Source organism: Uranotaenia lowii, chromosome 1 (assembly GCF_029784155.1).
Source record: "Uranotaenia lowii strain MFRU-FL chromosome 1, ASM2978415v1, whole genome shotgun sequence".
Classification (NCBI taxonomy): domain Eukaryota; kingdom Metazoa; phylum Arthropoda; class Insecta; order Diptera; family Culicidae; genus Uranotaenia; species Uranotaenia lowii.
In genome coordinates this window covers 4,961,651-4,989,325 of record NC_073691.1, presented here as the reverse complement: position 1 = coordinate 4,989,325, position 27,675 = coordinate 4,961,651, and the positions used below count along the sequence as shown (strand labels likewise).

The 27,675-nt window shown below is 37.2% G+C and overlaps 2 protein-coding genes across 5 annotated transcripts in view; one reads left to right on the top strand and one right to left on the bottom strand.

Moving 5' to 3' along the window:
- Positions 1-27,675, top strand: part of LOC129738755 (centrosomal protein of 162 kDa-like) — an 80,718-nt gene that overhangs the window by 24,817 nt on the left and 28,226 nt on the right. The gene's annotated exons all lie outside the window — the stretch shown is intronic.
- LOC129738757 (palmitoyltransferase ZDHHC8) overlaps positions 350-27,675 on the bottom strand; it is a 41,122-nt gene continuing 13,796 nt past the window's right edge. Inside the window, exons 2-9 of one of the 2 annotated variants that reach the window (XM_055730020.1) lie at positions 23,240-23,361; positions 12,417-12,574; positions 12,180-12,355; positions 11,923-12,117; positions 11,591-11,861; positions 6,392-6,861; positions 5,636-6,079; positions 350-489 (exon numbers count right to left, since the gene is read on the bottom strand). In XM_055730020.1, the coding sequence (XP_055585995.1) occupies positions 6,070-6,079; positions 6,392-6,861; positions 11,591-11,861; positions 11,923-12,117; positions 12,180-12,355; positions 12,417-12,574; positions 23,240-23,361 (1,402 nt within the window). In that variant the 3' untranslated portion in view covers positions 350-489; positions 5,636-6,069. The other variant, XM_055730021.1, reaches the window with a different exon arrangement.

The following is a 27,675-nucleotide window of genomic DNA, read 5'->3' as shown; positions in this document are numbered from 1 at the left end:
TGTGCCATTCCATTGCTGCCATTGCTGAACCCAGGGGACGTATCTTTCCACATATATACCCCTCGTTGGGGACTTCCGGCTAACTCTCGAATGTTGTCGACCGTTTGATTGCTTCGAGCACAGGATAGTTCTGCGCCTTGCCGAGCAAGCTCTCCTTCGGACAGATATCGCCGCTGGGGACTTCCGTGGTGATACATCACATTTGGAATTCCTCTTTGCTGCTGTTGTTGTTGTTGATGTTGCTGTTGATGCTGGGGAATACCTCCATTGTGATGAACCATGGGGTATTGCTGTTGCTGCTGTTGATGATAGGGATGAACCGGTGGAAGACCCGTCTGATGAAGCTGTTGTAGCTGTTGTTGTTGTTGTTGCTGCTGCTGGATAGGGAAATCGTAATACGCAACTCCAGGTTGCTGTTGCTGCTGACCAGCCATGTTTACTCCGATGAAATCGGGTCGTCGAGGTTGAGTTGGTGTACCGGGATTGGACCTAAAGAAAGTAGAGGCCAAATCAATTGGTGAGAACGTATTTAAACAAACAGATGAGAAAATAGCGATAAATATCTATCATTTAGCTGTTCGGCCAAACTATCAAATTAACACGCAGAAAACATTTTCAACAGTCATGTGTATTTCATCCTAGTCATTATTGGAATATCAAAATAACATTGAAAAATTATCTTGTTTTTTTTTTATCTGACACGTACCAAGATTTGGACGACAAATAAGATATTGCTAAATTCAATGAACGTTACATAAGTATTGCAATCATCTTAGGTTACATTACGACGCGATTGGAATGCAAAATGAAATCCAAATTAGCTTTCGTAAAATTCTGGCGTATCTAGTAGGGGTCTTTGCTGGCAGCTATTCAACTACATCAAGGATCACGATTCAAATTGTTGATTTATTTGCTTACCAGCATCATTGCTTATTTGCCTAACAAAAATTATGTTTTATGAAATTATGTTTGATTACAGATACCATAAGCTCCTTTAAGACTACCTCAAAATTGTTTTCCAGCAAACTAAGTTAACACATTTTTTTTTCTTTTCTGACATCAATTTACAGAGACAAAGGTAAGTAACCGCACATTGATAACGAGTTGAATTCAATCAAATGATTCAAATACAAAAAGATAAACTCAGATTTATGTGAAAAACCATAAAAAAAGCAAAAACTATCAGATCAAGCATTGAGCGTCTTATTGCACGAGAGAGATTACTGTAAAATGTCTCCAAAATATCCCCGAAACGTCCAATTTAATCTCTATGGAACGCTTTTGATGGCCATTCGGCCTAAAATCCATTAGGTCTAGTATCTATTCTTCTTCTTCTTCGTTTTATGTTAATGGCCAGAGAATGTAACTCTATCACACCTAGTATCTATTCGACCAGACAGTTTTCGGTTGGATAACCCATTTGCTCTAACGTCCATTAGGCCTAACGACCATTCGGTTTCATGTGTATTCGGCCCAGCATCCATTCGACCTAAAGTTCATTACGCTTTTTCGTCCAGTAGACCGAGCACTCATTCCGCCTAACGCCTATGAAATTAATTGGGTTGAATTCTTGTGTTTACTTAGTTTTTATTTAGGAAGAACATGAGAGCCGATCCATACTGTGTAATTTGTTGCCCTGGAATTACCGGCTAATTGAAGGACTTCATGTCAGGCTGGCACCAGGTCAAATGGAATTATCAATGGATTCTATTATCTTGCATCAATAGAAAGATTTAGAGTATTCATAGAACGAATTGGATCTTTCCCAACTTTCCCTTTTTCTGAAACAGTTCGATGCAATGATTTGTTACTGTAGATATTAAAGGAACAAACCGTTATGTCAATAGTTACAAACTTTGCTTATCTACTTTGCGAATATAGAAAAAATATACTCAAAAAAACTATTAGCATTATTTATAAAAATCCTTTTCAAAAGGCGAATAAAGAAAGAGATACTGAAGTTGTTCTTGGTTGCTAAATTTTCTCACCAACTTGAGAAGTATGTAGCAACTAAATTTGATTATTCGAAAGTGGTCAAGCAACATCATAATCTCTAGAGATGTACCGAATTTTCGGCGCCGAATACTAAAATCCGTTAAGCCGAATATTCGGCCAAATAGACCGAATATTTATTTTCTTAAATCATACAATAACAGACTCGTCAAATTTTTCAACTGATGTTGGATTATTTATAAAATATCCAAAAGCAATGTTGAAAAAGCTACAAAATCATTTAAAACTAATGTTTTTAATTAAACATCTAAGGCGTGTCCGTGTATATTTTACTGTAGAGAGCTTTATACTTTGATTATCATTTATTCCAGATTTTCTTGACATATCCAGACCAGGGAATCCAAAAATCGTTATCCTCCGATAGAATTTGCCGATCAAAACACCAGTGAGAGAGATTTTCATCCGCAAGAACACTATACCAAGCGCTTATAAACTTCAATTTTGCTCTCGATAAGTTGTGCATTCCGATTCAAATTTATCGTCTCTTGTAACGTTAAGGATAAGCACCAACAATTTACTGGCACCCAAGGAGGACACCAACAATTGCTTGATACACAAGGTGAGGGGCCGACTCGGCCGGTAGACGCACCAACAAAAAAAAACCAACAATTGCACGGGGCGCACATCAAGAAATCTGATGCCCACTAGATTAAGTTCGAACGAATTATCTTGATTGGCATTGGAAAGGGATGAGAAGTCATCACGTTCTCATATTTATCGCTAAGTGTAACACAAGTGATAAACCAGTTATCATTATTAGATCTGTTCGATTTGCTTCCCTGATCCAGACTTGCCCATAAATCCACTAAACAATTCGAGACAAGTCAAATCCGATCGAGACGCTTAGATATTGTTTAACCCTCATCCGCATTAAGGTGTCATTTTGACACCATTGCAAGTTTGAAGGCTTGTAACTTTTTTCAGTAGCTTCAAAATACAAAAATTTCTTCGGGGACCCTAAATGAATTCAAAAGTTCTTCAATATTGCATCTTTACTTTTTTTATGGACGAACCCTGGAAGCCTGGACAAAAAAAACTCCCTTTTCCGACTTTAGGTGTCATTTTGACACCACAAAAGTAAAATCTATTTAAGTCGTTTGAATTATTATAAACTTCATATAAAACTTATATCAATAGAAACCTTGTAATGTCAGTAAAATATGTTTAGAACATTATATACAGCTAAAGTTACAAGTTTTCTCGTTATTGAGCAAGAAAGAAAAAAAATCCGAAAAAACATGCCTCACGAAAACTGCTGTTGTTCATATGTTACACGTCCAAAAAAATATTTGCCTTATGCATATGAAAGCTCAAAAGCTGAAGTTAATGCCTACATCATGAAGAAAAGAAATATTTTTTTAATTTTTTTTAATGAAATGGTCACAAAAAGTTAAAAAAAGTGGTCTAAAAAATCTACTTTCATTCGATTGCTAGTAAATACTGTTTGAGCGATGGTAGAGTGTTTAAAAAAATATGACTACAAACTTTGAATTGAATTGAATTGAAATTCTAACATTTTGCTGTTTTTAGATTTTCGATGCAACAAAAATTGAATTTACTGGAATTTTTCAAAGTTGGCTACTTTGCGCGATTTTTTCACTAATTGAAATTTCATCTGTTTTTGTGGTCCTCCGTCAGGTTGTACCCGGATTTTCAGTGCTTTCTCGCCGTTTGAAGCAATCAAAACTATATCCATTGAAAAGGGAATTAATCTACATTCTAGTGAGGTGCAAAAATTTACGCTGTGAGATTTCTTAAAAATATGAAAATTATAAACGTAAAATCATTCCTGAATTTCTAGAGCAGCCTATTCAGCAAAACGTGTTTGTTTACTCTCCGAGTAGGTACGGTGGGTGGTGATTTGGGCAGAGAGCGAAGCCGACAGACGAAATAATGATGCGTGTCGTGACAAGCAAACGTGAACTACTATCAATAGAAAATTTCCAACCAAAAAACGTAGGTACGACACGCATCATTATTTCGTCTGTCGGCTTCGCTCTCTGCCCAAATCACCACCCACCGTACCTACTCGGAGAGCAAACAAACAAGTTTTGCTGGACGTGCTGCTTGTGGTTCCAGAAATTCAGGAATGATTTTACGTTTATAATTTTCATATTTTTGTGAAATCTCACAGCGTGATTTGTTGCACCTCACTAGAATGTAGATTAAATTCCCTTTTCAATGGATATACTTTTGATTGGTCCAAACAAAGTGAAAGCACTGAAAATCCGGGTACAACCTGACGGATGACCACAAAAACAGATGAAATTACAATTAGTGAAAAAATCGCGCAAAGTAGCCAACTTTGAAAAATTCCAATAAATTCAATTTTTGTTGCATCGAAAATCTAAAGACAGCAAAATGTTGGAATTTCAATAAAGTTTGTATTCATATTTTTTTAAACACTCTACCATCGCTCAAACAGTATTTACTAGTAATCGAATGAAAAGTAGATTTTTTAGACCACTTTTTTTAACTTTTTGTGACCATTTCATTAAAAAAAAATTAAAAAATATTTCTTATCTTCATGATGTAGGCATTAACTTCAGCTTTCATATGCATAAGGCAAATATTTTTTTGAACGTGTAATATATGAACTACAGCAGTTTTCGTGAGGCATGTTTTTTCGGATTTTTTTCATTCATTACAAGGTTTCTTTTGATGTAAGTTTTGTTTAAATCGGTTTAACACGCCAAAAGTTATAACGATTTGAGCTTGTGGTGTCAAATTGACACTCCTAGTGCTGATTAGGGTAATGAAATCTAATGCGGATGAGGGTTAAAACTTGCCGGATTTTACCCGGGCTTATTCAGATTATTTGCTAAATCAAATAAAAAACTCAAATTTTTCTTTGGAAATTTTTAGATTTTGCGTTCAAACTCTTTTTTTATAGTAAATTAACAAATGAACATCAATTTTTGTTTAATACTTAGATACGATTTTTTGACTACTGCTGTGATTTGATGAAAACTTTAAATTTTAAGTAGTTTTTATGTTTGTGAAAAATGCCTAGATTTTGATCAGAGTTGCCCTTTTTTTACTGATTTTTCAAAAAATCGTCCAGAACCGGCCGTGTGGAAACGTTTAGTATGCTTAAGGTTAAAGATCATCATTTTAAAGCAACCATTTTAAAGACATCTTGCAAAAATTCGCCAATCATCAAACTCGATATCAAATAAGCAATTTCAAAACCGCTTGGCACATGTTTTGTTCCAGATTTCACTGGAACCCAATCATTTCGGTGATAAACTTCCTAGAAGCGACAAGTTATATGATCAATGATGGCCTATCAGCTATTTGTGAAATTTAAAAATCAAAGACAATTTTCAACATCTGAAGAAGGAAAATGAAATGATCGCTTTCGTATTTTATTTGAAAACTCTACAGAATATTCGGCCGGTACATGTTTGGATCGTCGATTACAATTTTTAAGCTTTATATTATAAAATAAAAGTAATTGGGGGCTTAACAACAGAACATATGTACAAACAGAAATTCAAAACAATAGCATAACCAATCAACAGAAGCATAGGAAATATTAACATACAAATTGATTCAAACATACAAAATTTAGCGCGGCATGTTCTACAATATTTGCTTGAAAACACTTTGGTTCATTTACCAGGTGGCCATAGGTCGTTCCATCCATGCACACCACCAACACCCATTCACCGTCCGAGTTTTACAACACCAAAAAGGGTTAAGTATTTCGAGGCCTGCATAACGACGGTACTGTGGCGATTCCATGCGTTATCGGTGGTTTTAGTTTGGGTTTTTTGCCAACCTCAGTAGTTCAAAAGCGATAGGCATCGATCATTGTCCGGGTGCATTTTTTTGTTGATGTTGCATACACGCCATGAGGCCATTTTGTGTAATGTGTCTCTTGTGATTTTGCTTATCAAATGCTAGTGCTTGTATAGGATATCGCTTAAGGTGGGTGGGATTAGATTGCTTAGTGTACGTAATTAATTTTGTTTTTAGTTCGACAATTGACTGGAACGCTCGAGATGTGCCAGGTACTTATGCGATCTATGTATCTTTGTGTGTTTTGATGGCTTAAGTCCATCTGAACGGGTTTCAGTCGAATGAAATACATTTGTAAGAATTTTCCAATAAATAAGTTGCGAAAGAAAAAAATGTGTGAAAATGCAACAGAAAATTAGTGAACATAAATACAATGGGGCAACGTATGGTCAGACGCTTATTATAATTAGAACATATGCATGAATGGTAAAGCAGATTATAATTGAGTCTAAGAAGTTAATTATAGAATGGATCTGCGATCTTTTTTCAACAACACGAAAAAACTGAATATGAATCTGAGCAAATCAATCCCAAGATGAAAACAGTTCAGAAATCAAATAGATACGAGACATACCTTCTAACTGGACTAGACATTGCTAACGGTGTGGCTACACCTAGTGCTTTGATTCTTTGCTGCATCGTGGGCGTCGCAGAAGAAGCTGCACCACGTGGTATACCTTGTTGGTTTTGCTGCTGTTGTTGTTGCTGCTGCTGTTGGATTGTGATCATCGGTGGTGCCTGATCGGGTGACAAGCCATCGGGAGTAAAACTACGCGATGGATCCAATCCACGTTGTCTCGGATGAGGACTGTGGCGTGGATGGTACATTCTCAGATGCCGTGGCGAATCGCCACCGCTATTTTGGCTGCCCTGCCCACCGGGACCGGGTATACCAGATACTATGCCCCCGTTCCCGTCCAGTGGCGGCAGAAAAAAGTTGCTCTTGGAACCGTGTCGTTGCAAAGGTGGGGTCGGTTCGCAATCCCGACTCTGCGATGCTTGTGGTTCCATGTCGATATCTGAACACTCACGTCCGGGTGAGAGCTGCAAAAGGGAGTGGAATTGTTAGTTCAAATGTCTGTGAAAAAGGAATGAATTTCAATGATTTTTTATATCACCTCATTTTTATTTCAAACCGGAAAAAAACTACCTATACATATGTCAAACATCCTATATTGAAAGCAGTAACATTCCCGCAAATGAAATTTGCTATAATAACATTTATTATGCAGTCAATTCTCACTCGAACATTCACCGATAGTGGCTTGAAGCAGCTCAAAGTAGCTATTGGAACTTGAAAAAATCTTCATCAAACTGTTAATAGATTGTCGGCTGCCTGAGTTTAGATAAAATGAACCACTCCTCAAAAACGCATTTAAAATACGGTAATATGCTGTTTTTCATCCCATGCTATTTGAAAAAAAAAATCCGCCAAGTGGATAAAGTTCAAGACTTCTAGGCCTATGACCACGAGATCGAATCTCGGTTATGGTATACAAACTACTCTTTCCCTGGTCGTGTTTAAGCATTGCTCAAATGCACGCTAGCCACATCTCTTCAAATAAACATCCTGAGACCCTATGTTTGTGTTCGATTTTTGACTAAACTAATTTTATTAACAATCTAAAAGATGGATAAAAATGTAACAAAACTGCTACAAATTTTGAGCATATTTGGGTAAAGTATTTGAGATGATATTTCAAGAACGAGAACGTTCAATTTAACTAACGCCATTAGCCAACTGCACTAATGTTATCACTGTATTTTGCAGGTAAATTTATTCTAAATGTGAAATAACATTTACACTCAAGTGGAATATTAAGCTACGAATATTGTTCTTCTTAAGTTCGATTTACACTTCAGGTGAAAATAAGATTTTTTTCCTCAATAACTCAAAAAGCGATCCGGTTCTTAGTGAACTCTTGGGATCATTTGGACACATAGTTAACATTTAAGAAAACCTAAAAAGTTGGGAATTAGCATTTCTTTGAAAATATGATGTAATGATGTTCACATCATTCTGCAACTTTCGACATATTTTGGAATACATGTTTTTATTATTATTATTATATCCATGTCGAACTTATGAAACATTTAAAAGGATGAAACAAGAACTTGAATCAATTTTTGCTTAATTTGTCGACAAAATTTAAAAAATAAAAAAAAAATTAAACAGCCAACAGCATTGTTGATTTGCTCTATTTGGCACATTTTTTCTTTAATTTCGAGATTATTCTGAGAAATCAAGTCACTCCATGGGGCCACTAATGTCAACTAATGTTTGCCTAAGTAAGCCGCAGAATAATTCAAAAGTTAAATTAACGATGATTACGCGTGATGTCACGTGGGCAGACTTGCCATATTTCAACCAGTAAAGCTGACTGCAGTAACCAGTCCAGGTTTGAAAAAAGTTAGCTCAGATCAGCTGCCATCGGCCTTCGGAGAACATCTGAACTTACGATTTTCTCCTAGAGCACATCCCGGAGTCAGTTACTGACATTTCGCGATCCCCGTCACTCGACTCACAGAATGAGACTTTCTAACTAAACAGTGCGATTACATGGTAGCTTAGTTGATTGTCTAATAATGTTAAGAAGCATAAATCATATTGCAAGCTCTCTTTGTTTGTTGATTTGTGATTTAAACTGTATTCGTTTCGTATTAAAAATATTGCCTAATCAAAATATTTAAACTTTCTACAAATTTGTCGCATACAAGCGTATCCCATATTACATTTCTTTCACTTCCCTAGACAGCCGACAATCTCAGTCACACATCTTCAACCAAATTTTTTGTCATTTTTGAACGATTGCTAGCATAAACTACGGCATTGCCAACAGGCGCGAGGCCAGAAGCGCCAGGAGCAGCATTGTAAGTAAGCTTGTCGGCCGTGTACTTTCTATACGCAAAGAAGCTATCGTCAGAACTATCAAGCGATGTTGAATCAAACACTGGGCTCGTCGTGGAACTAAATCCGTCGCCCACGGCTGTCAACTGAACCCGGAATTCATGCTGAGACAGACGGATCACTCGATGCAGATTGCCTTGCTGGACCGCTTGATTGTAGATGGCCAAATCTAGGCTATCGTAACTGCTACCAGTTCGAATCGTCGAGTAAGACGAACTGTTCGCGAGTCGAGCGAGTTGAGAGATTCGTGCGCTCCGGACAGGCGTTGGGACTAGGGGTACTTGAGGAACTTGCGGAGGCTTGAGGTTCTGGTTAGTGGGAAGGAATATTAAAGGTAGATCTGTAAGACATTGATGGTGATTGTATCATTTTTAAACACTTATCTAAAGTTGTTTCTTACTAAATAGGCCTCGTTAAAAGGCGATGATCAAATTTGTATGAATACTACAACTTCAACTCTCGGAATCCTCCTCTTAGAAACTCCGAAACCTAATAATGGATCAAAGACTTCGGGAACATATATACCTAGCAAGGGACTACTAAAAGCTGGGCATCATAAGCAGTCAGCCGCATTTCAAAGAATCCTAACACGTAAAACGTAACTTACCTTTTTCAGACTTTCAACAATAATAATGTTCATTGGCCTAAACTAAATAATACATTCCTACACAGGTTCAATTTGTCAACAGCACAGCCCTGCTATTACAAGAAAGACAGTTCTACCAGTAGGATGCAAACCACTAGGACCTATTTGTGTGAAGATGAGATTTTCTAATCGGTTGCTACCGACTTTGACCTGTTAAAAATTGTCTACAACCCACAGCAGATAGCTTGTTATCCTTTTTTTGAGTACTATTGTTTCGTGACTTTTAAAAAAAATGATCGGAGTGATTTTTTCAGACTTTTTTTTTCGTAAATTCCGAAAGAACCATGGGAATAGAGGAAACTAAGGCATTCCGCATATATTTTCTATGTCGGAATCACACTGTTTTCGATATGCAACAAAGGGGCCACGCACACACACTCGCATTACGGAAATAGTTAAACTAAACATTCGATTGCAATTAAGCTATCACACAAAACACAACCGGAAACAGAACAAAAATAATCACACTTCTTTATACCATCAAATAGAAAACGACTTAAGCCAATACCAAAGACACAGCGAGAAAACTATTGGAAGATGCTTTATTTAGTATAAGGTGTTTCTAGGTTACCTCTTTCTCGTGAAACGTGTTTTTAGAATTCAAAAATGATTCGAGAGAGTATGAGAGCTAGAGTAGTGAAAACACAGAATAGAGTTTGCGGTACACAGATAAACATTATAGAAAAAGATTTGGTGAGTGTGTTTAACTTTTAAGTTGCATTATATAAAACTCCTTAAAACTAGTTTTAATCAACGTTTTAGTTGCTAACTAAAAATAACGTAAACAAAAATATTCTAAAAAAAGAAATATAAATAAAAAATCTGTCTGAGGTGCTGCTTAAGTTAAGTTTAAGTCGTATAAATTTGAATGTCTGTTTTAAATTTATTTTGTTAGAGAACCCAAAATAAATTGAATCCAAGAAAAAGTTATGTTTTTAACATCTTGTCAAATGATTTCCAAAAGGTGTCAGTTACAAACACACATATTTGACAATGATTGTGTTAATATAAAAAGCGCCATAACTATGTCAGTGTTAGTAGAAAATGGATGATGAACAACCAAAAAATATGTGAACCACAAAACATAAAACAGAAATGTTATAATAACTGAGTTACAGAAGTAATTAAAATTAAAAAGTGCAAAGTTCAAATTCTGAGATAGATCAAAAGAGAGAAAAAAATGAAACAAACGATTTCAAAAAAAGTCGTTTATTTTTTTAGGACTAAAATCATTCGAACTGCTACAGAAAGATGTGAAACTAATTACGTTATCAGTACTGATAAGCACGGTGTTCTTAATCTTTTAATCAGAAATCAACTTTTACACGCAATAACGATTAGTTTGAAACAGAACTTTATCAACGATTGTATTTCTCATCATTTATTCTAGCTCTATCGGCTTAACGTCTAGGCCAGTTTCTAAAATCAGTATCTATACTACAACACTTCATCGGAGACAGATAACCTAGTCTATTGTGTGTGCATTTGTACATAAGTTGTGTATGTAAGCTCGTCGCGTATGCCTGCTTAGTGACCGATCGGCAACACTCACACAAATGCTGACTCCAAAAAAAACTGGTGCAGAAGCAACAGTGGGAAACTTGCGAGTTAGTGTGAGTTTGTTGCGCTTCGCGTATTAATTTCTATTAGGTATTTTTCGTTTTAAGTGTGATGTTGTTTTGTGGGATCGACCTCTTCCGCTTCCTCCGTAACACGTGTGGTGTGGCACATGGCTTTTCTGGGTTCATCATCCAAAGTGGGACAGGTTATATTTGTTTATTTTTTAGGCATAGTTGGACGGGTTGGTTGGAATAGTTTATCGACAATTTCATTTGTATCCTTAAACGTGTGAGTTTATAACTTGAAGAGCGAGACATTCAACTGTCTGCGTGCGATTTGGATATGCAAGCTAGCTTGTAGGATAGTGTGCGTGTGTAAGTTGTTTTACTTGTGTTTGTTAATGTTCATTGTTTTTGTACAATTTTCGATTAAAAATATACACAGCACTATGTTACGGATCGCTCTGTCAACTACAAAACCGAAAAATAAAAAAGAAACAAAACAAACCAAATAAATATACAATAAAATATATTATTTTTGTAAAAAGAAAGAATTCAGATTCAGGAGTTTATGTTTGAAAATTTACAAAAAAATAATGTCAAAGAAGCACAGTTACAATAGAAATGAATAAAACATCGAAGCAATCCTAGTGTACGTACCTTGCTGTAGTGGCTGGATCCCACCGTTCGAATACCGTGACCATTGCCATGGTCCATATAGGTTTTTACCTGCGTGTGGCGGCTGTTGTCGTACATTCCTTGACTGCCAGCTCCCGCACCAGCTCCACCAGCATTGAGAGCCTGCTGCTGGGAGCCCAGATGCCGTCCGGAATTACTGCCGCTTCCCGGACCGCCGTCGTTCGTGATTGTACTGATCGATTGATTATCCTTGTTCGAACGTCGGGCGACGTATTTTTGCGGTTTTAGGAGGCTACAAATGAGTTGCGGTTAGCGAAAAATTTAGGGAGCAATCAGAAAGAGCTCATCCCTACCTTGGATACTGGGGCCCACACTGTGTGTAGCAACAATTATTCCAACAACCGCGTGAGAATGGATTGTATCCTCCTTTGAACTTTCCAGTCACTTGTTCGTTGGTGGTTCGCCCCCGCGATACCAGCACCATGTGGAATCCCGTCAATCCGAAAATGGGAATCGCTAACAGGGTGACGATTGCCATCAGAACCATCCTGTTAACCGAGCCAGACGCATTAGTTCTACATTTAACAATCTCAGCATAAAGAGCACTTACGCTACGATAGGTTCCACCTCAGTCAGTTTATCCTTCTCTTTCTGGAGTACGTAGATCAGCGACAGGGAAAATATGCTCAGCATATGGATCGACAGTGAGATCAGGAAGAAAAAGAAAAACCTATAATTTCGACGACCGATGCAGTTGTTGACCCAAGGACAATGATGATCGAATGTCTAGAATGAACAACAAATTGATTTAAAACGATTTAGGAAATCCTCGTTTGAAAAAAGCTACCTCAATGCAGTGATTGCAGACGGAGCAGTGCGAGCATCGTGGAGGTCGGTAGAATTTGCACGTGACGCACCATTTCATCCGCACAGTGATACCGTTGATTTCGGCATTTTTGTACAGCGGTGCTCGAAACTCATCCTCGCGGTCTTCATCAGGTGGGGCTGTTCACGAGAGGGAGATATAAGATCAAATTGAAAAAATAAGTACATATTTCCTAAACGAAGGCGAATGCAAACTTGAAACTCTTTGAGCAGGATTTTAGAATTCAGTGTTTAGTAGCAGAACCTTTTCAATGATGAGTAAGAGATTTATAGTATCAACATTACCTATGAGTATACGGTATTGTAAACGTAATGGGAATGGGCAAAATGCTGCAAGTTCACCCGAAAGCGAAACAAGAAACGATACCGATTCGAGTGTTCTGCTTGCGCTTTATCAGAGTGTACGAAATCTTAAATGGCCCAGGAAAAATTAAGTTCAAGTTGCCCAAATAGTTCCAATACGGACTACATCTCTAGCCCGATGTTAAAATTTACAATATTGAATGATGGATTAAAACCCTAAGGATTTCGTTTCGACTGCGAAGAATGGAGACATCAAACAACATTTATCTAGGTACTATACATTTCTGCAATTTGGCAAGAAGTCATACAATGTATTGCCTTCACTATTCAGTGTCTTTTTCATTCACTTAGTTAGATAGAAGAAACACAAAAACATGACCGTAAACTATAATGTAAATATAATTTTTATTGATGAGTTTTGAGTCAAAAAGCTTTTTAGACCCCAGGGATTGAGAAAATTTAAAAATGACCCCAAATCGACTCAGTCTACTGTGACTATGAATCGAGTGACGTCTAACTAAGACAAAATGATGGCCATTCTTTTCCGCTGTCTGTAATTTAACCTTTCACGATGTCTTTTACATATGCAATAGATTAATGAAACTGAAGTATTAAATACAGGATGGATTTGATTTAAATCAAACTGATTTAAATCACTAGTCAGAAAAGCTTGATTTTAATCAGTGGTATAAATAAAAGTTTCTAAAAACCAGAAGACCTAACCCAAGCAACCAAAAGTCACATAATTACTTGAATGAAATCATTGAAAGTTACATATTAGCTGACAAAGAGAATCAACTGCCCAATTCCCTTTAGTGAACTTTATGTACTCATTAATGAACTTGAAAGTTGCAAAAGTGATTAATATGTACGTTGTATGTGACTTGTTTTGCCCAATTCCCATTAGTGAACTATATGTACTCATTATTGAACTTGAAAGCTGCAAAAGTGATCTATACGTACGTTATACGGGACTTTAGTCACATAAAGGGCACAAAAGTGCTCAATACGGGATTTGGTAAGTCACATGAAGGGCACAAAAGTGCTCAAACGGGTATTGATAAGTCACAAAAAGTGCATTGATGTGCTTTCAAAATCAAATCACCTCTTCGAGTTTTAGTTTCAGTTAGAACAAAATCTAGACGTGGTCTTGTGGTAGCGTATTCAATTCTCACCACGAAGGTCGGGGTTCGATCCCCAAGCTGGGCAAGTTTTTTTCAATAAGTATTTTTGTACTTGAGTGACCATTCTGATGCGATATATGTAGGAAATGTAGGAAAGAAGCAATTGAGCAATTTGTAGAGTTTGAAATCCGGCGCGTGGCATCATGGCGGCACCGGTACAAAACACAGTTAATATTCAAGTGAAGGTGATATGAACCGAAGCCAACGGTTCAGTTTAGATAGAGAGATATTTTTTTGCTCATTTTGCGATTTTTCGGAAGCTGAATTAAGAGGCCGCTGGAAGCTGAATAGAAGATCATTAAGACTTGTTTTGAACTTGAAAGCGTCAATAAGAACTTAAATTTTGAGTTGCATAGAACGTACTTCATATCAATGATGGGGCTGAGTAAGCGTGTTTGTACCTGTTTTATGGGACTTTTGGTTGCTTGGGAAGTCAGTGAATTTGGAATGGATTTTTTTCCTTGAACTTGATGGATATTCCGCAAGTTGTGTTTGACGAATCACGAAGATGCTGAGCTGGCCAGGGCCTGCAATAAAACTTGTTACTACTGGGTTTGTTTCATTGTATATTCGTGTGGGCAGAGAGCTTTTTTGGGTCACAATGGGATCGGTTCCGGATTGTAGATGGAATAACAACAGGACCATATGTCGGTGTAAGTGTTCCCGCTCAAGGAGTTCGACCGAGACAACATAAAACATGCATTACAAATGAAAATGATTAAACTTACACTCAGCCGAAATTCACCTGACGCTTATTACGTGCTTGTTATAAACTAATCAAAAATCAGTTGATCCATATGAGAAATTTAAATAATTGTGTTTAGTCAAAATAACGCCACATTCAATTTGCGTGAAAATCCATTTATCTGCCAAGTATAGATGGAGTGTCTATGTAAAATGCATAAGCAGGGCGAATCCATATTCACTTTTGATCTACGTTGTTTTTATATACCCTTCAAATGATTTGTTTGTTACGCGAGCTTTGTTTCCTATGTAAAATTCAAGTAGGTTTCACATGATTTTCAGGGTGACAAATATCTATGTACATTTGCACATAGCGTTCATGTCAATTCGCTAATGAGAACTAGGCCTGTCTTTGTTTCGAGGCGTTGGATACAATATCAAATCGATGTAAATTTCCTTTGGAAAGCATTGACTTTCTCTGCCTTCGGTGAATGTATAAAATCACGAATTATGTATATTACACATATATAGTAGACTGCCCAGGGCCGTGCGAACGGGGGGGTTAGGGTTAAAAAACCCTAACCCCCCCCCATTGAGATTTTTTCAAGGTGAAATTTTTCAGTTCAAAAAATAATTACCATAGTAACGGGAAATTACTTCATCCCAAAAGGTGTTAAAAAATAAGTGTAAACAAACATGTCTTAAAATTTTCTCGCCTCCGGCGGTTTTCAATCCTGTTTCACTCTAAGCCTAAGATATTTCATTCTGCTACAGTACATAACATTACGAATTGAAACTAGTTTTTATCTTTTAATTTCGATTTAAAACTTAAAATAAAACCCTATCTATTCTTTGAAATTGGGTTTTATTAAGAAATGTATTTAAACAAGTTGATTCATTAAGTTATTACTAATCATTCGTTTAATTATAAAATATTTGTATATCGTAATAAATTTAATGCTGATCTGAAATATTCTTCAAGAGACCAACCAATTTTAACATCAACTTTAATTTGGGTTTTTTTTTCAAAATACTCAACTCGACGTTTAGAGGATTTTGATAAATTACACAAGGCCACCAAATGCACATTTAAATCTAGTGCAAAGAATTTAAAAGCTAATTTTGATTTATTTTGCTGTCTTGCAACTTTTGAAAATATTTATAAATTATATACGAAAATTCTGCACTTTTCTGGTAAAACTTTGAAACATTTCATACAAATTCAGAACAAAGGTTTTTTTTTTCCTTAAGACCGTAAGTAATTTTGACTTCTGCGAAAGAAAACTTATTAAAGTTTTTCATTCGTTCACTTTTCCCAATTTTGTATAATAATAGATATTAACCGAACTTTTAAAGATGTATTAACTAAATTGCATTTAAGTTTTTTTAAAGCAAAAATCAAATCGTCTTGCAGATTTTGAGAAGTTTGTATATTTGAATCATCAATTGAAGTCTATAAAGAATTAGGCAGATTGAAAGAAATGGAGTGAATAAATATCCAAAATTGGCAAGTAGAATTTGATAAGAATTATTTTCATCAAATGACATCAATTTGTCCCTAATGGAAAAAATTTTCATACTCATAATCTTGAAATGTTCTTACTAAAATAACATGAACTTTTACCGACAAAGCCGATCAATTAAGTTAACATTTAAAAAAAAAAACAAGTTCTATTGCATTTTTTTCAAAACAAATTTACTGAATTTTATAGTGAAACTTTAAGAAAATTTGAACATTTTTTAATAAGCTTGTCTTTGTTTTCAAGTTGAAATTTTTGTGTTTTGGAAACATAATCTTCTTGGAAGCCTAAAAATCTAAATTTAAATAAGGATAACTTTTGTTCTAGCTATTGTTCATGAAAAGTTCGAAAAATGATTCGAAGTAGCAACTTCAAAGCTTAATTTAAATGCGCAATGACTCAAATACAATTTGATTTTCTTAGTTTTCCTAAAGCTTAAATTATGACAAACTTTCCACTTCTAGATCGCATAAGCGTTATCACAAAGAAGCTAAAGTGGTTTCAAGTATTAAGTAATTTGTTAATCTGTAATATCTTGTTTATTAAAAAATTCACCAATGTTTTCACAGTCAGAAAATCAAAAGAGAATGGATTCAAATGGAATCATATAAAGATTCATAATTTTCATGATTTTAGAAAATTCAACACTCAAAGACTGCTGAGAAGATTTGCCAGCCGATTTTCAAATTTTAAGATTAGGAGATATTTTTAAAAGCAACTTTCTTTGTTTTATTTGCGTATTTTCTGTAACCAGTTTATAATAGTTTTGATTTTTATTATGGAATTTGATGAGAATGTTGAGTTAATCAGTTCAATTAATGTTATTGAAAGTTAAAATTAAAGAATAAGTATGGGAGAGTGGGGAATCATGGGCCACTTTTTTTCGTTGTTCCATAACTTCTATATTATAAAAGATAAAATGGAAATAAAAAATGATATGGTTTTCTAAATTTTGAAGGTATCATAAGGGGTTTTTTAAAAAAATTGAATAAGTTATTTTCCCCAAATTCTGACTGTTTGAAAAAAAGCTATATTTTTTGGATTTTGAAAAATGGTGGGGAATCGTGGGCCACCAAATCCAAATTGACTAAATAACATGCAAAGTTTATGAGTTGACCCAAAAATGTGATTTCCTAATTCATTTCATCATTTAAAGTATTTTTATCGTATATATCGTATATTTTATCGTACCTCCACCCCCGACACCCAAGTTCTGGCTGTACTTAGCTGGTCTTCAGCCCCAGATCACGGACGCAGACGTTGAAACAATAGTTTTTCGCTGCCTGGACTTAACCATGCCGGTAGAGGTGAAACGACTGCTTCCCAAAGGCGTAGACGGCTCCACCAGAAGATATGTTTCTTTCAAAATCGGTCTGGATCCAGTGCACAAAAATGTCGCCTTGAGTCCTATGACCTGGCCTTCTGGAATACTCTTTCGAGAATTTGTGGACCAGCCAAAAAACTACAACCGGCGGCCTTTGACTCCTGTACCATCAGTTCAACGCATTCGGTCAGTTGGGGAACCGGCTACCCCGAATGTAGTGCCAATTACGCCCACGATCGGACCAGTTTCCTTGAGGTAGTCTCATCTAGTGCCTTCGAGGATCGTGGGAATCATCTGGCTCCCACTTCAACTGATAACGACGATGAGACCTCAGCTCTCTTGAGATTTTATTGCGACGCTTCACCGGTTCTGAATGGATCAGACACTACTTGTTGGGTTTCTACACTGGGACGCAACGAACAAGGCACTTGGGAGACCTCAGAGCCCCTCGACTCAGTCGCGCAGCTTCCGGCCAGCGTCATCAGTCGTCCCAGCCCTGAGTTCGATTGTGGCGACGAGGTTCTTCAGCCTGTATCTTCAGGCAAGTATTCATCTGGTTTGATAACTTTTTCTCTGTGTGATGAAGCTTCACCTAGCCACAGATCCTGCATGCGCTGTCAACATGCCACGCCCGCTACTTCACCTGCCTTTACTTGGGGTTCAACACCAGGACGCATCGAATGGAGCCTTTTGGAGACCCCGGAGCCCTTCGACTCAGTCGCGCTGTTTCCTGCCCGCGTCATCAGTCGTCCTGGCCCTGAGTTCGTTGGAAGCGACGGGGTTCTCCAGGCCTCTTTTACAGGCAAGTACCAGTTTATGTCTAGAACTTGCCATTCGCGTATCCTGTTTCCGTTCCACCACAGATGCATCCCGCTAGATCTTCCGAACCTTGTTAATCCTACGACTTCTTCCGGGCCTCCAGCACCGGGACGCAACGAACTAGGAACTACGGAGACCCCTGAGCCCTTCGACTCAGTCGCGCTGTTTCCTGCCAGCGTCATCAGTCGTCCCGGCCCTGAGTTCGTCTGTGGCGAAGGGGTTCTCCAGCCAGCGCTTTCTGGCAAGTATGATACCACTAAGAGTTTTTCCCCGCGTGATGGAATTTACCTTTCCAGTGATCATCGATCCCGCGCTACGTTCGAATCGTCCGAACCCTTCAACATTTTCTATCAGAACGTCGGTGGTGTTAATAGTTGTTTGATTGACTACTTGTTGGCGACTTCATGTTCTTGCTACGACGTCATTGCCTTCACCGAAACCTGGCTCAACGACCGGACCCTCTCTAGTCAGATTATCGGCCCAGATTACGCAGTGTTCCGTTGCGACCGTAGTCCTCGTAACAGCAAAAAGTCTACTGGTGGTGGAGTGTTACTCGCCGTGAAATCTACGTTTCCAGCTAAGCCAATTGAAGACGATTCCTGGGCCAACTTAGAACTTGTTTGGATTCGCATTGATTTCGGAGATCGAAAACTTTATTTGTGCGTAGTGTACGTGCCCCCTGACCGTTCTGGAGACTTGGCTTTAGCTGAATCTTTTTCGCTCTGCCTCTCTAAAATAAGTTCGATTTGCTCTCCGGCAGACGACATACTCATCATCGGCGACTTCAATCTACCCGGTTTGAAATGGTGCTCCTCCCCAAGCGGCTTTTTATTTCCGGATCCTGCTCGTTCTTCATTCTCAGCATCCTCTAATATCTTCCTTGACTCCTTGAGCACCGCGACTCTACGACAGATCAACAAAATTGAAAATGAAAACGGCCGTATGCTTGATCTCTGCTTCGTGAACGAAGGGATCAAGAATCCGACGATCGAATCTGCTCCTGCTCCTCTGGTTAAAACTGTCCCGCATCATCCAGCCTTAGTGATTTCACTCGATATCACTAAAATACTTGGCTCAGAAGAGAAAACTGCGTCTTTCTATCACGATTTTAAGAACGTTGACTTCGAAGCCATATCTCTCGTCCTGCAATCCATTGATTGGGAGGCTGAGCTCGATTTTTCTAATCCCAATGCTGCTGCCGAGACGTTTGCGAACATCCTGAACTATATCATCGATCGCCATGTGCCGAAACGTAGCACGGCTACCAATCTACGGACCCCCTGGGTTACTGGAAGTCTTCGTAGACTTAAGACGGCTAAGCAGCGCGCACTACGCAACTACAACAAACACAAGTCCCTCTACACTAAGGACAAATATCGCAAATTGAATTCTGCCTATAAGAAAGCCATTAAGCGTAGCTACCAGAATTATATTAATCGGTTACAACAGAATTTCAAGAGCAGTCCGAAATCTTTTTGGCAGCACGTGAAAAATCAGCGGAGAGAATCAGGGCTTCCGTCTCAAATGTTCCTGAACCCGCGGAATTTCAGCTCTATGCGCGATGGCCAAATTGTTTGAATTGGTTATCCTGGATCCTATTAATTCGTTCTTCAAGCACCAACTTTCCAATGATCAACACGGGTTCATGCCTAAACGATCCACGACTACCAACTTACTCACCTTCACATCTTTTGTGCAAGACAGCTTTGCTATGAAAACCCAAACTGATGCCATATATACTGACCTTTCTGCTGCATTCGACAAGGTGAACCATGATATCGCTATCGCAAAGCTGGAACGTCTGGGTTTCTGTGGATCCCTTTTGCACTGGTTCCATAGTTACTTAACCCTTCGTTTCATAAAGTAACAAATTTGCAACAATTAATGTATGGAGAAATGGAAAAATCGTATTTTATTTTAATTTTTTTTCTTGATGTACACATCATTTTCAACTGTTTAAAATGATTTTTAAGGAAAAATAAAAAATCATGAAACGAAGGGTTAACAGGTCGAAAGTTATCCGTTCGTATTGGTGACTCCTTTTCAAATCATTTTCTTGCCTGCTCCGGCGTGCCTCAAGGAAGTCATTTAGGACCACTAATTTTCGTGATATATTTTAATGACGTACTCTCGCTCCTTGACTGCAAAAAACTTGCATATGCCGACGACCTGAAACTCTTTCACACCATAAACGGCCAAGAGGACATCAATTTCCTGCAGCAGCAGTTCATTGTGTTTGCTCAATGGTGTGACCTGAACTGCCTGCCCCTGAATCGCAGTAAATGCTCGGTCGTATCATTTTCTCGTAAGCGACACCCTCTTTATGCGGAGTACGCTCTCGGAGACGGAATCATTTCTCGGGTGGACCACATCAACGATCTGGGCGTTATTCTCGATCAACGGCTGGAGTTTAAGACTCACACAAACTACATCGTCGACAAAGCATCCAGAAACCTCGGATTCGTATTTCGCATGGCCAAAGACTTCAAAGACGTGTACTGCCTGAAGAGTCTTTACTGCTGTATAGTTCGTTCCATCCTCGAGTATGCTTCAGCTGTTTGGTGCCCTTTCTACCAGAATGGGGCTGAACGAATCGAGGCCATCCAGCGTCGCTTCATGCGGTATGCCCTACGTCATCTGAACTGGCAAGACCCGTTCCGTTTACCAAGTTACGAGAATCGCTGCCGCCTCATAAACCTAGATACGCTTCAAGCTCGCAGAAACGCTACGCGCGCTCTAGTTGTTGCTGATCTCTTAACGTCCAGAGTCGACTGTCCCGTTTTGCTGGAGGCCATTCCTCTCAGCGTGCGTCCCCGAGGATTGAGAAACCAGCTTTTGCAGCTCTATGTACCTATTCGTCTCAACAACTACGGAGCGAACAGCGCATTTATCGGCATATTGAAAACATTCAATCGCTTTTCTGAGTATTTCGACTTCGATGTTTCGAGGAACGTGTTCCGGACAAAAATTTTAACTGTTTCAAGAACTGTATAGACCTGTGTTAATTTTTTTATCTTGTATTGTTATTATCTACTATAAAGTTATCATTAGGATCTACATATGATCCGTTGATTTTATTCTAATAAACAATAATAAACAATAAAGCAATTTCAGATGATGAAATAAAAAAGAGAGCTGGGTATGATCGCATAGATTCCAAAACCTGGCTCGCGAACATTTTGGCAAAATTTCTTATATAGGATGGACAAAATATTTTCCATAACTCTTCATTTGGCATAAGAAAACTTTACAGATAGGAAAAACGTATTTTAAGTTCTGAATGTGTATAAAAACATAAAAATATAGGTGATTCAAGATGTGCGGCCCACGATTCCCCACAAGCTATGATTTGCAAATTGGTTGCGTTTGTGTGACTTATTGATGTTTCATCAAAAATTCCTTTTCCACGTGAAAGATCATGACAAAGCTAAGATCATAAGCGTATGAGCATATTTTTGTTATGCACTTTAGGCTCCCCATCGATGAAATTAGCGGGTGATTTTTTAATTATGTAAGTAAATTTTTCTAACTTTTTTTAACTTGATAAATAAAAGAAGCATATGATGCGTATTTCATTCAACAACATATAGGATTATATGCTCACGCAAAGCTACGACGATGACAGTTGGTTTGAGATTTTTATCTCAACACCCATCTGAGATATTAAAAGTGGCACACGTTTCCCCATGGCCCACGATACCCCACTCTCCCCTACCATTATAATTTTAAAACGCTTAAAATATATTTTTTTGAAAATTCATTAAAAAGAAACATTTCAGAAAAATATTTTTACGGGGGTCACCACCCAAATATTTTAATATTTCGTGGAAATGAACTGGAAAAAGCTCTTCTTTCAGCCGATGCAAAAATTAGCGTTACTGTATTTTTTTCTTTTGGGCCTGAGACTGCCCCAAATTATTTGTATGGGAAACTTATGAAATATTATGCGCAGCAGGCTTAAATTGATCCTAAGCCTAGTACTAGATCTTATGCCGAATTTGGGCCAGATCGGATTACGGGAAGGGATCGCTCAACGAGCTTGAAGTTTGTATGAAATTTTGAGACATTGTATTCGGGAAAAACATGAAAATCCAGATTTTCGTCAATAACCTTGGTCCACTTTGGTCGATTACTTATGAATACGGGTTTTCTTAAAGCCTGAATTATGATAAATATTTCATCCCAAGACTGCATTTCGATTCAAGTTGAGATAAAAAAATTATTGGGCTTCCAAAATGGGTTAACTTGTTTAAGGGTGATATTCAATTAGCTCAGTTCTTAACCTCTTTCATCGTGTATTTGGACTATAGCTTGTTGTCTACGAGGTATTGTTTTTTCTTCAACTTGTTAGTTTATAAAACAGATTTCATTTTTCAAATCAATTTTGATAATTTCTCGGAGAAATAATTGGGTGCTTAAAGGTTTTTTTCTATACATTTGGAACAAAATTGCTTACACCCTCTTTCTAATCAAGATAGAAAGGAACTTTCACAGTGAGTGTCTGACAGTCTTTCAGGAAAAATGTAATTCAAAAAAAATTAAATATCATTCTAAAAAGTGAAACCGAACTGAAATAATACAATTCATACACCTCTCAAATTGAAATAGTGGTATTATTTGTTAGATTAGTTATTCATGTGTGGATAAAGAATGTTTATTTATGTTTTTATTCTCGACCTTTCATATTAGGTCTAGAAATACAAATACAGCCAGTTGATTGCAACTGCGTGACTTGAACTAATTACCGGACATGTGATTGTCGCTTTTTTAGTTCCATTGTAAAGTCCATTATACACCGGATCACATTGACTAAATTAATATCAATCACATATTCCGATATTCAGATTAACTACAACGCATACAAACATACATAGTAACATACCGGAGTTACACAATGATACAAATTCCGAGAAGATAATGCGTGATCGAACGAGCCCTGACTGATACTAACCTTTCGGTATAACACCGGGATCCATAAACGTTGCCAGGGTAAAGTTGGCGATGACGAAGAACGTGATGACGGCCTGATACGCCGGTACCCATGGGTGGCGTTGCACGTAGAACTGGCGACATCTGTTGCGTAGAAACATAATTCGATATGGGCAGATGAGGAAGAGAAAAAAGAAAGAAATTATTTATTAGACAAGAGTGGCGCAGGTGGGGCCCAGCTCTAAGAAGCCGAGAATTGGAAGTATGAAAATGTTTGCAAGAAAAAAAAAAGAATCAAGACGACGACGATGTCGAGTCGGTGGTCTGTGACAGGGATTTGCTTTTTAGACTCGACTATATGAGAGGTATTTAAAACTAATGTAATGTTGTTGATGAATTCATTCGTCAAGTAAATTGTTCTATTATTGGTAATAAATTTGCCTTGTGTTGAAAATGAATATTTCATGAACAATAGTAAATCAAATTATACAGCGAAATATTTTATCAGATATTCGTAGTTATTTTTAATCTTAAAACCATGAATTGGTTAGTAAAGAAAATAACTGAACAATGTTTACTGTCTTATGATTCACGTGATACTTGAATCTCAATCAATGTATTAATCATCTCTTCAACAAATACCATCAAGGAACGATTTTTCCGAACTAACAAACGCCAGCCATAACGCACATTATTTATTTCCGACTCGTTCCTTATAGTATTTGGTACTTAAGGTATGACTGATGCACCAGATAAAATTTCAGTTCTTCTATCTATAAGCAACACCCTTAACATGGGATCCCATGACAATGTACACGTACAAATTTATTGCTGTCTCTCTATGCGTACACGGAAAAAAATTACATGGGTTTTTCTAGAACAGCGTCATGATAATTTTACTACGTCCACGATTTAGTATTTTCAACCATGATTTAGTATTTTCTACCACAAATCTGGGCGATAATACTACGACATAGTATTTTTTACTATGCTAACTTTGACAGCTCATAGTATTTTCATCTTGTCTTTATTACCATGCGCATGATATTTTAATATTGCACGATTCATGTTCCCGAAATTACTATACGCATGGTAATGTTGTCACATCGTCATTTGTGTTGTCCAAAATACTATGCTCATGATAAAAACACTATGCGCAAAGTATTTTTGTGGTTTCATTCCATTCATTCCACTGGATTCATAGTAATTTTACTATGAGCTTCTTTTGAGTGTTTTATTTTGTTTTCGTGTCATCCCGTCGCGAAATCGGGACATGAAATTAAAATTCTGCCCAAGATCGTCGATAAAGTGGCCAAGACCTTAAACACTGACGCGACCAAAAGGCTGTCCTTTCTGGAAAAGACATCCCGCAGCTTTGTTGAATATTTCCGAATCGACGCACAAGGAGCGGCCAAGCAGCACATCTGACCGGAAAAAGCATTTCTCAAGTAAGTGAGATTGTGTTTTTTTTTGCCTGTTACTTATTTAGGTAATCAAATTTTAACAATCCTATGCGTGAAAAATCGAATTACACTTTTTTTTCTATTTGTTTCAGTGGCCGAGTTCCCCGCTCGAGGAAACCTCCATCGATGGTGTAGCTAATGGAAATTTTCTTCACAATTGGCCAACGTCGGAAGACATTGGAACATGCATCCTGAAGGTGGGACGAAAGATGCTCCTTTTATTTCAACTAACTCGCACTGGAACCGGGCGCAGTTTCAGTCGGGCCGAGAAATGTATTCCTTCAGGTGAGGAAATTTTATTTTGTACTAATCAATCTACTGCTTTTAAAATAAGTGAACGGTTTTTAACTAATTAAATGTTTTTTTTTCCGTTTCTTTTTTTATTTGTTTTAATGCCTGTCTAAATCAGGAAAGCTCTCTTCGATGCCATCCAAGTTCCCTGACCGGAAGATTGGAAGATCACCACGGCCCGTTTTCTGGATTGTTGACCACAAGAGGATTGTCGAAACATCTCAAATCGATATGACAAAACGCACGGGGCTCAGCGATTTAAAGGTAAGTTCAACTAATATTGATTTTGATCTGCTGATTAATTGATTCTTGTAAAATTTTATTTTCAGATTTTTTCGATGAATCATCAAAGAGTGAAGCAGTCCGGCGTTTTGTGCTACCATCATGAAAAAAAGTGACGTGATCACTTTTTTGAAAAAATATGTGTTAAAAGTGAATGTAATTCTTAAGGCTTCCAAAATATAATAACATGAGATAATTCTACCATGAAGCATAGTAGTTTTATTATTTATATCATGATACCATACTCATTTCTATCATAACAGATATTTATTTTTATCATGTAAAAATAGCATTTTTACAATGCACGAAGGAAAAGAACTCTTGCTGTCATTGACAGTTTTACCACGGTTGCAGTCAAAATTACTACGGGCATCCAAAATCAACACAAAGTAAAATTACCATGCGTGGAGTATTTTTAAGAACAAAACATTATTGACTCAAAAATATGGTTGCGTGTTGTTCAATTAAACCACGGATTTAGTAATTTTACTATGTTTTTTTTTTGTGTGTAGGGGCTATGAAATACAAATCGTTACTATCTGTCAACCGTCAGTCAAAGTGTTGATGAAGTGTTGAAAATTTCTTCCGAAAACGATTTCGATATGCGTGTTATATATATAAAAAAAACAGAATATACCAATCTTTTTCACGTTTCAGAACGATCAACAAACACGCATTAAAATCACCCATGCAGCAAACTATCTATAGATCAAGTTGATTCATATCCGATTCGAATCTGGAAATGTTTTCTCCGTTGTTTGTAAGCAACCGAGAGAATGTTTATCAATACCAGTCATTCCGAATAGGGTAAGGTACCGGTTGGTGGATTCCACATAAACCGCATTTTAAATCGCCCAAACCCTTCTCCTCCTTCTTGTAGCCGGATCCCCTTGATCGGTGGAAATGCTTCACAATTTTTTTTTATTGAGTTTCCACCAACCGATCGAGCACACAGATCGTACTAGGTCGGCGATGTTTTACTTTCGAAGGCCATATATTTCTCACTACTGGGTTTCGCGAAGTTGCACAAATGTTTGGTACATCTAGATTTGTGCATAAGAAACCTGACACACTGTCGCACTACTCAACCCTTCTGAGTGCCCAGCCAGTGTCTTGCTTTATTTTCGGTATCAAGAGATTTTTTTTCCGTGAATAATTATGTTTTTGGTTTTTTAATCAAAATCTTTTTTATGTTCTGGGGTCAAAAAATGGTCCATTTTGTTGCTCGGTATCGAACGACTTCTGAGCCTGAGGCTGCGCATATAATCTTTTGAGTCGAAAGCTGCTCATTTTCTTTTCATAAGTCGGAAACTGAAATCTACAGCCAGGGTTGGCATCTCTCGCAAAACAAGAATGATACATGATACATCAGGCTCATATCAGATTTTCTGAAGTAGGGATCTTTTTTAGGGTCGCCGCAACTCGCAACTGCTAAAAATTGATAGCGCCGCACCAGTGGAAGAAATCTTGAATTTTAATTTCTGCGAAATTTACGAAAGTTAATATTTAAGGATGATTTGATCAAATAATTAAAAAATTCTATGTCTGATTATACTTCTCAATCCTGCGTGAGAAAAAGCTTGGCTATAAGATGAAAAAAATCGATGATAGAAGTGACTAGTACTAGTAGCGGTTTAAGGACCGTATACAACCTCCGACAACATTAGCAGGGTGGCCAGCGAGTTTCCATTTTAAAATTCCCGGTTTCTTCCCGATTGAGATTTCATGGTTTTTCAAAATGCGCAAATAAATATGTCCATCAGGTATTTTGACCAAAAATTAAGATATGTTTATGCAAGTTTAATGTAAAAGTGTGAAAGGACCTAATTTTTTTTAGCTAATCTTGAAACGCAAAAGTTAGTTAAACTACAGTCATAGAAACACGGCAAGAAAACAATTCTAGTTGTTCTAACCTTAACCGAAAATTGTTACCTTCTTTTCAGTCATTCACACCATCTTCGCTTATAAGGGAAAATGCTTCATTTTTATTATTTGCATGAGATAAACTATAGTTTTGATATATGCCATGTATATAATACTTTTAAAATTTCAAGTTGAAATACTGAATTTTACTATTGAAATCTCCTGATTGATATTACGATATTCTACTTCTAAAGTTCTTAAAACAGATTTCGATGAACCTTATTCATGCTAAGCCTGAAATTTTATTTGAGAACCGTCTCATATTGGACACTGAATCATTTTCAGTCCTATCTCAAAATTGCATGTTTTTATTCGATTTTTCAATTAAAAAAATCTACTAGTTTAAGAGCAAAATGTAAACAAGAATCACATAAAACTAAGTATTTTGTTACATCTTCGTTTATCAGTTATCAGAATAAAATTGTGACATTTTATTAATTTTTTTTTTGTTTACGGTATTTTTCCCGCATGGGACGATTCCCGAATTTTAAAAGTTATA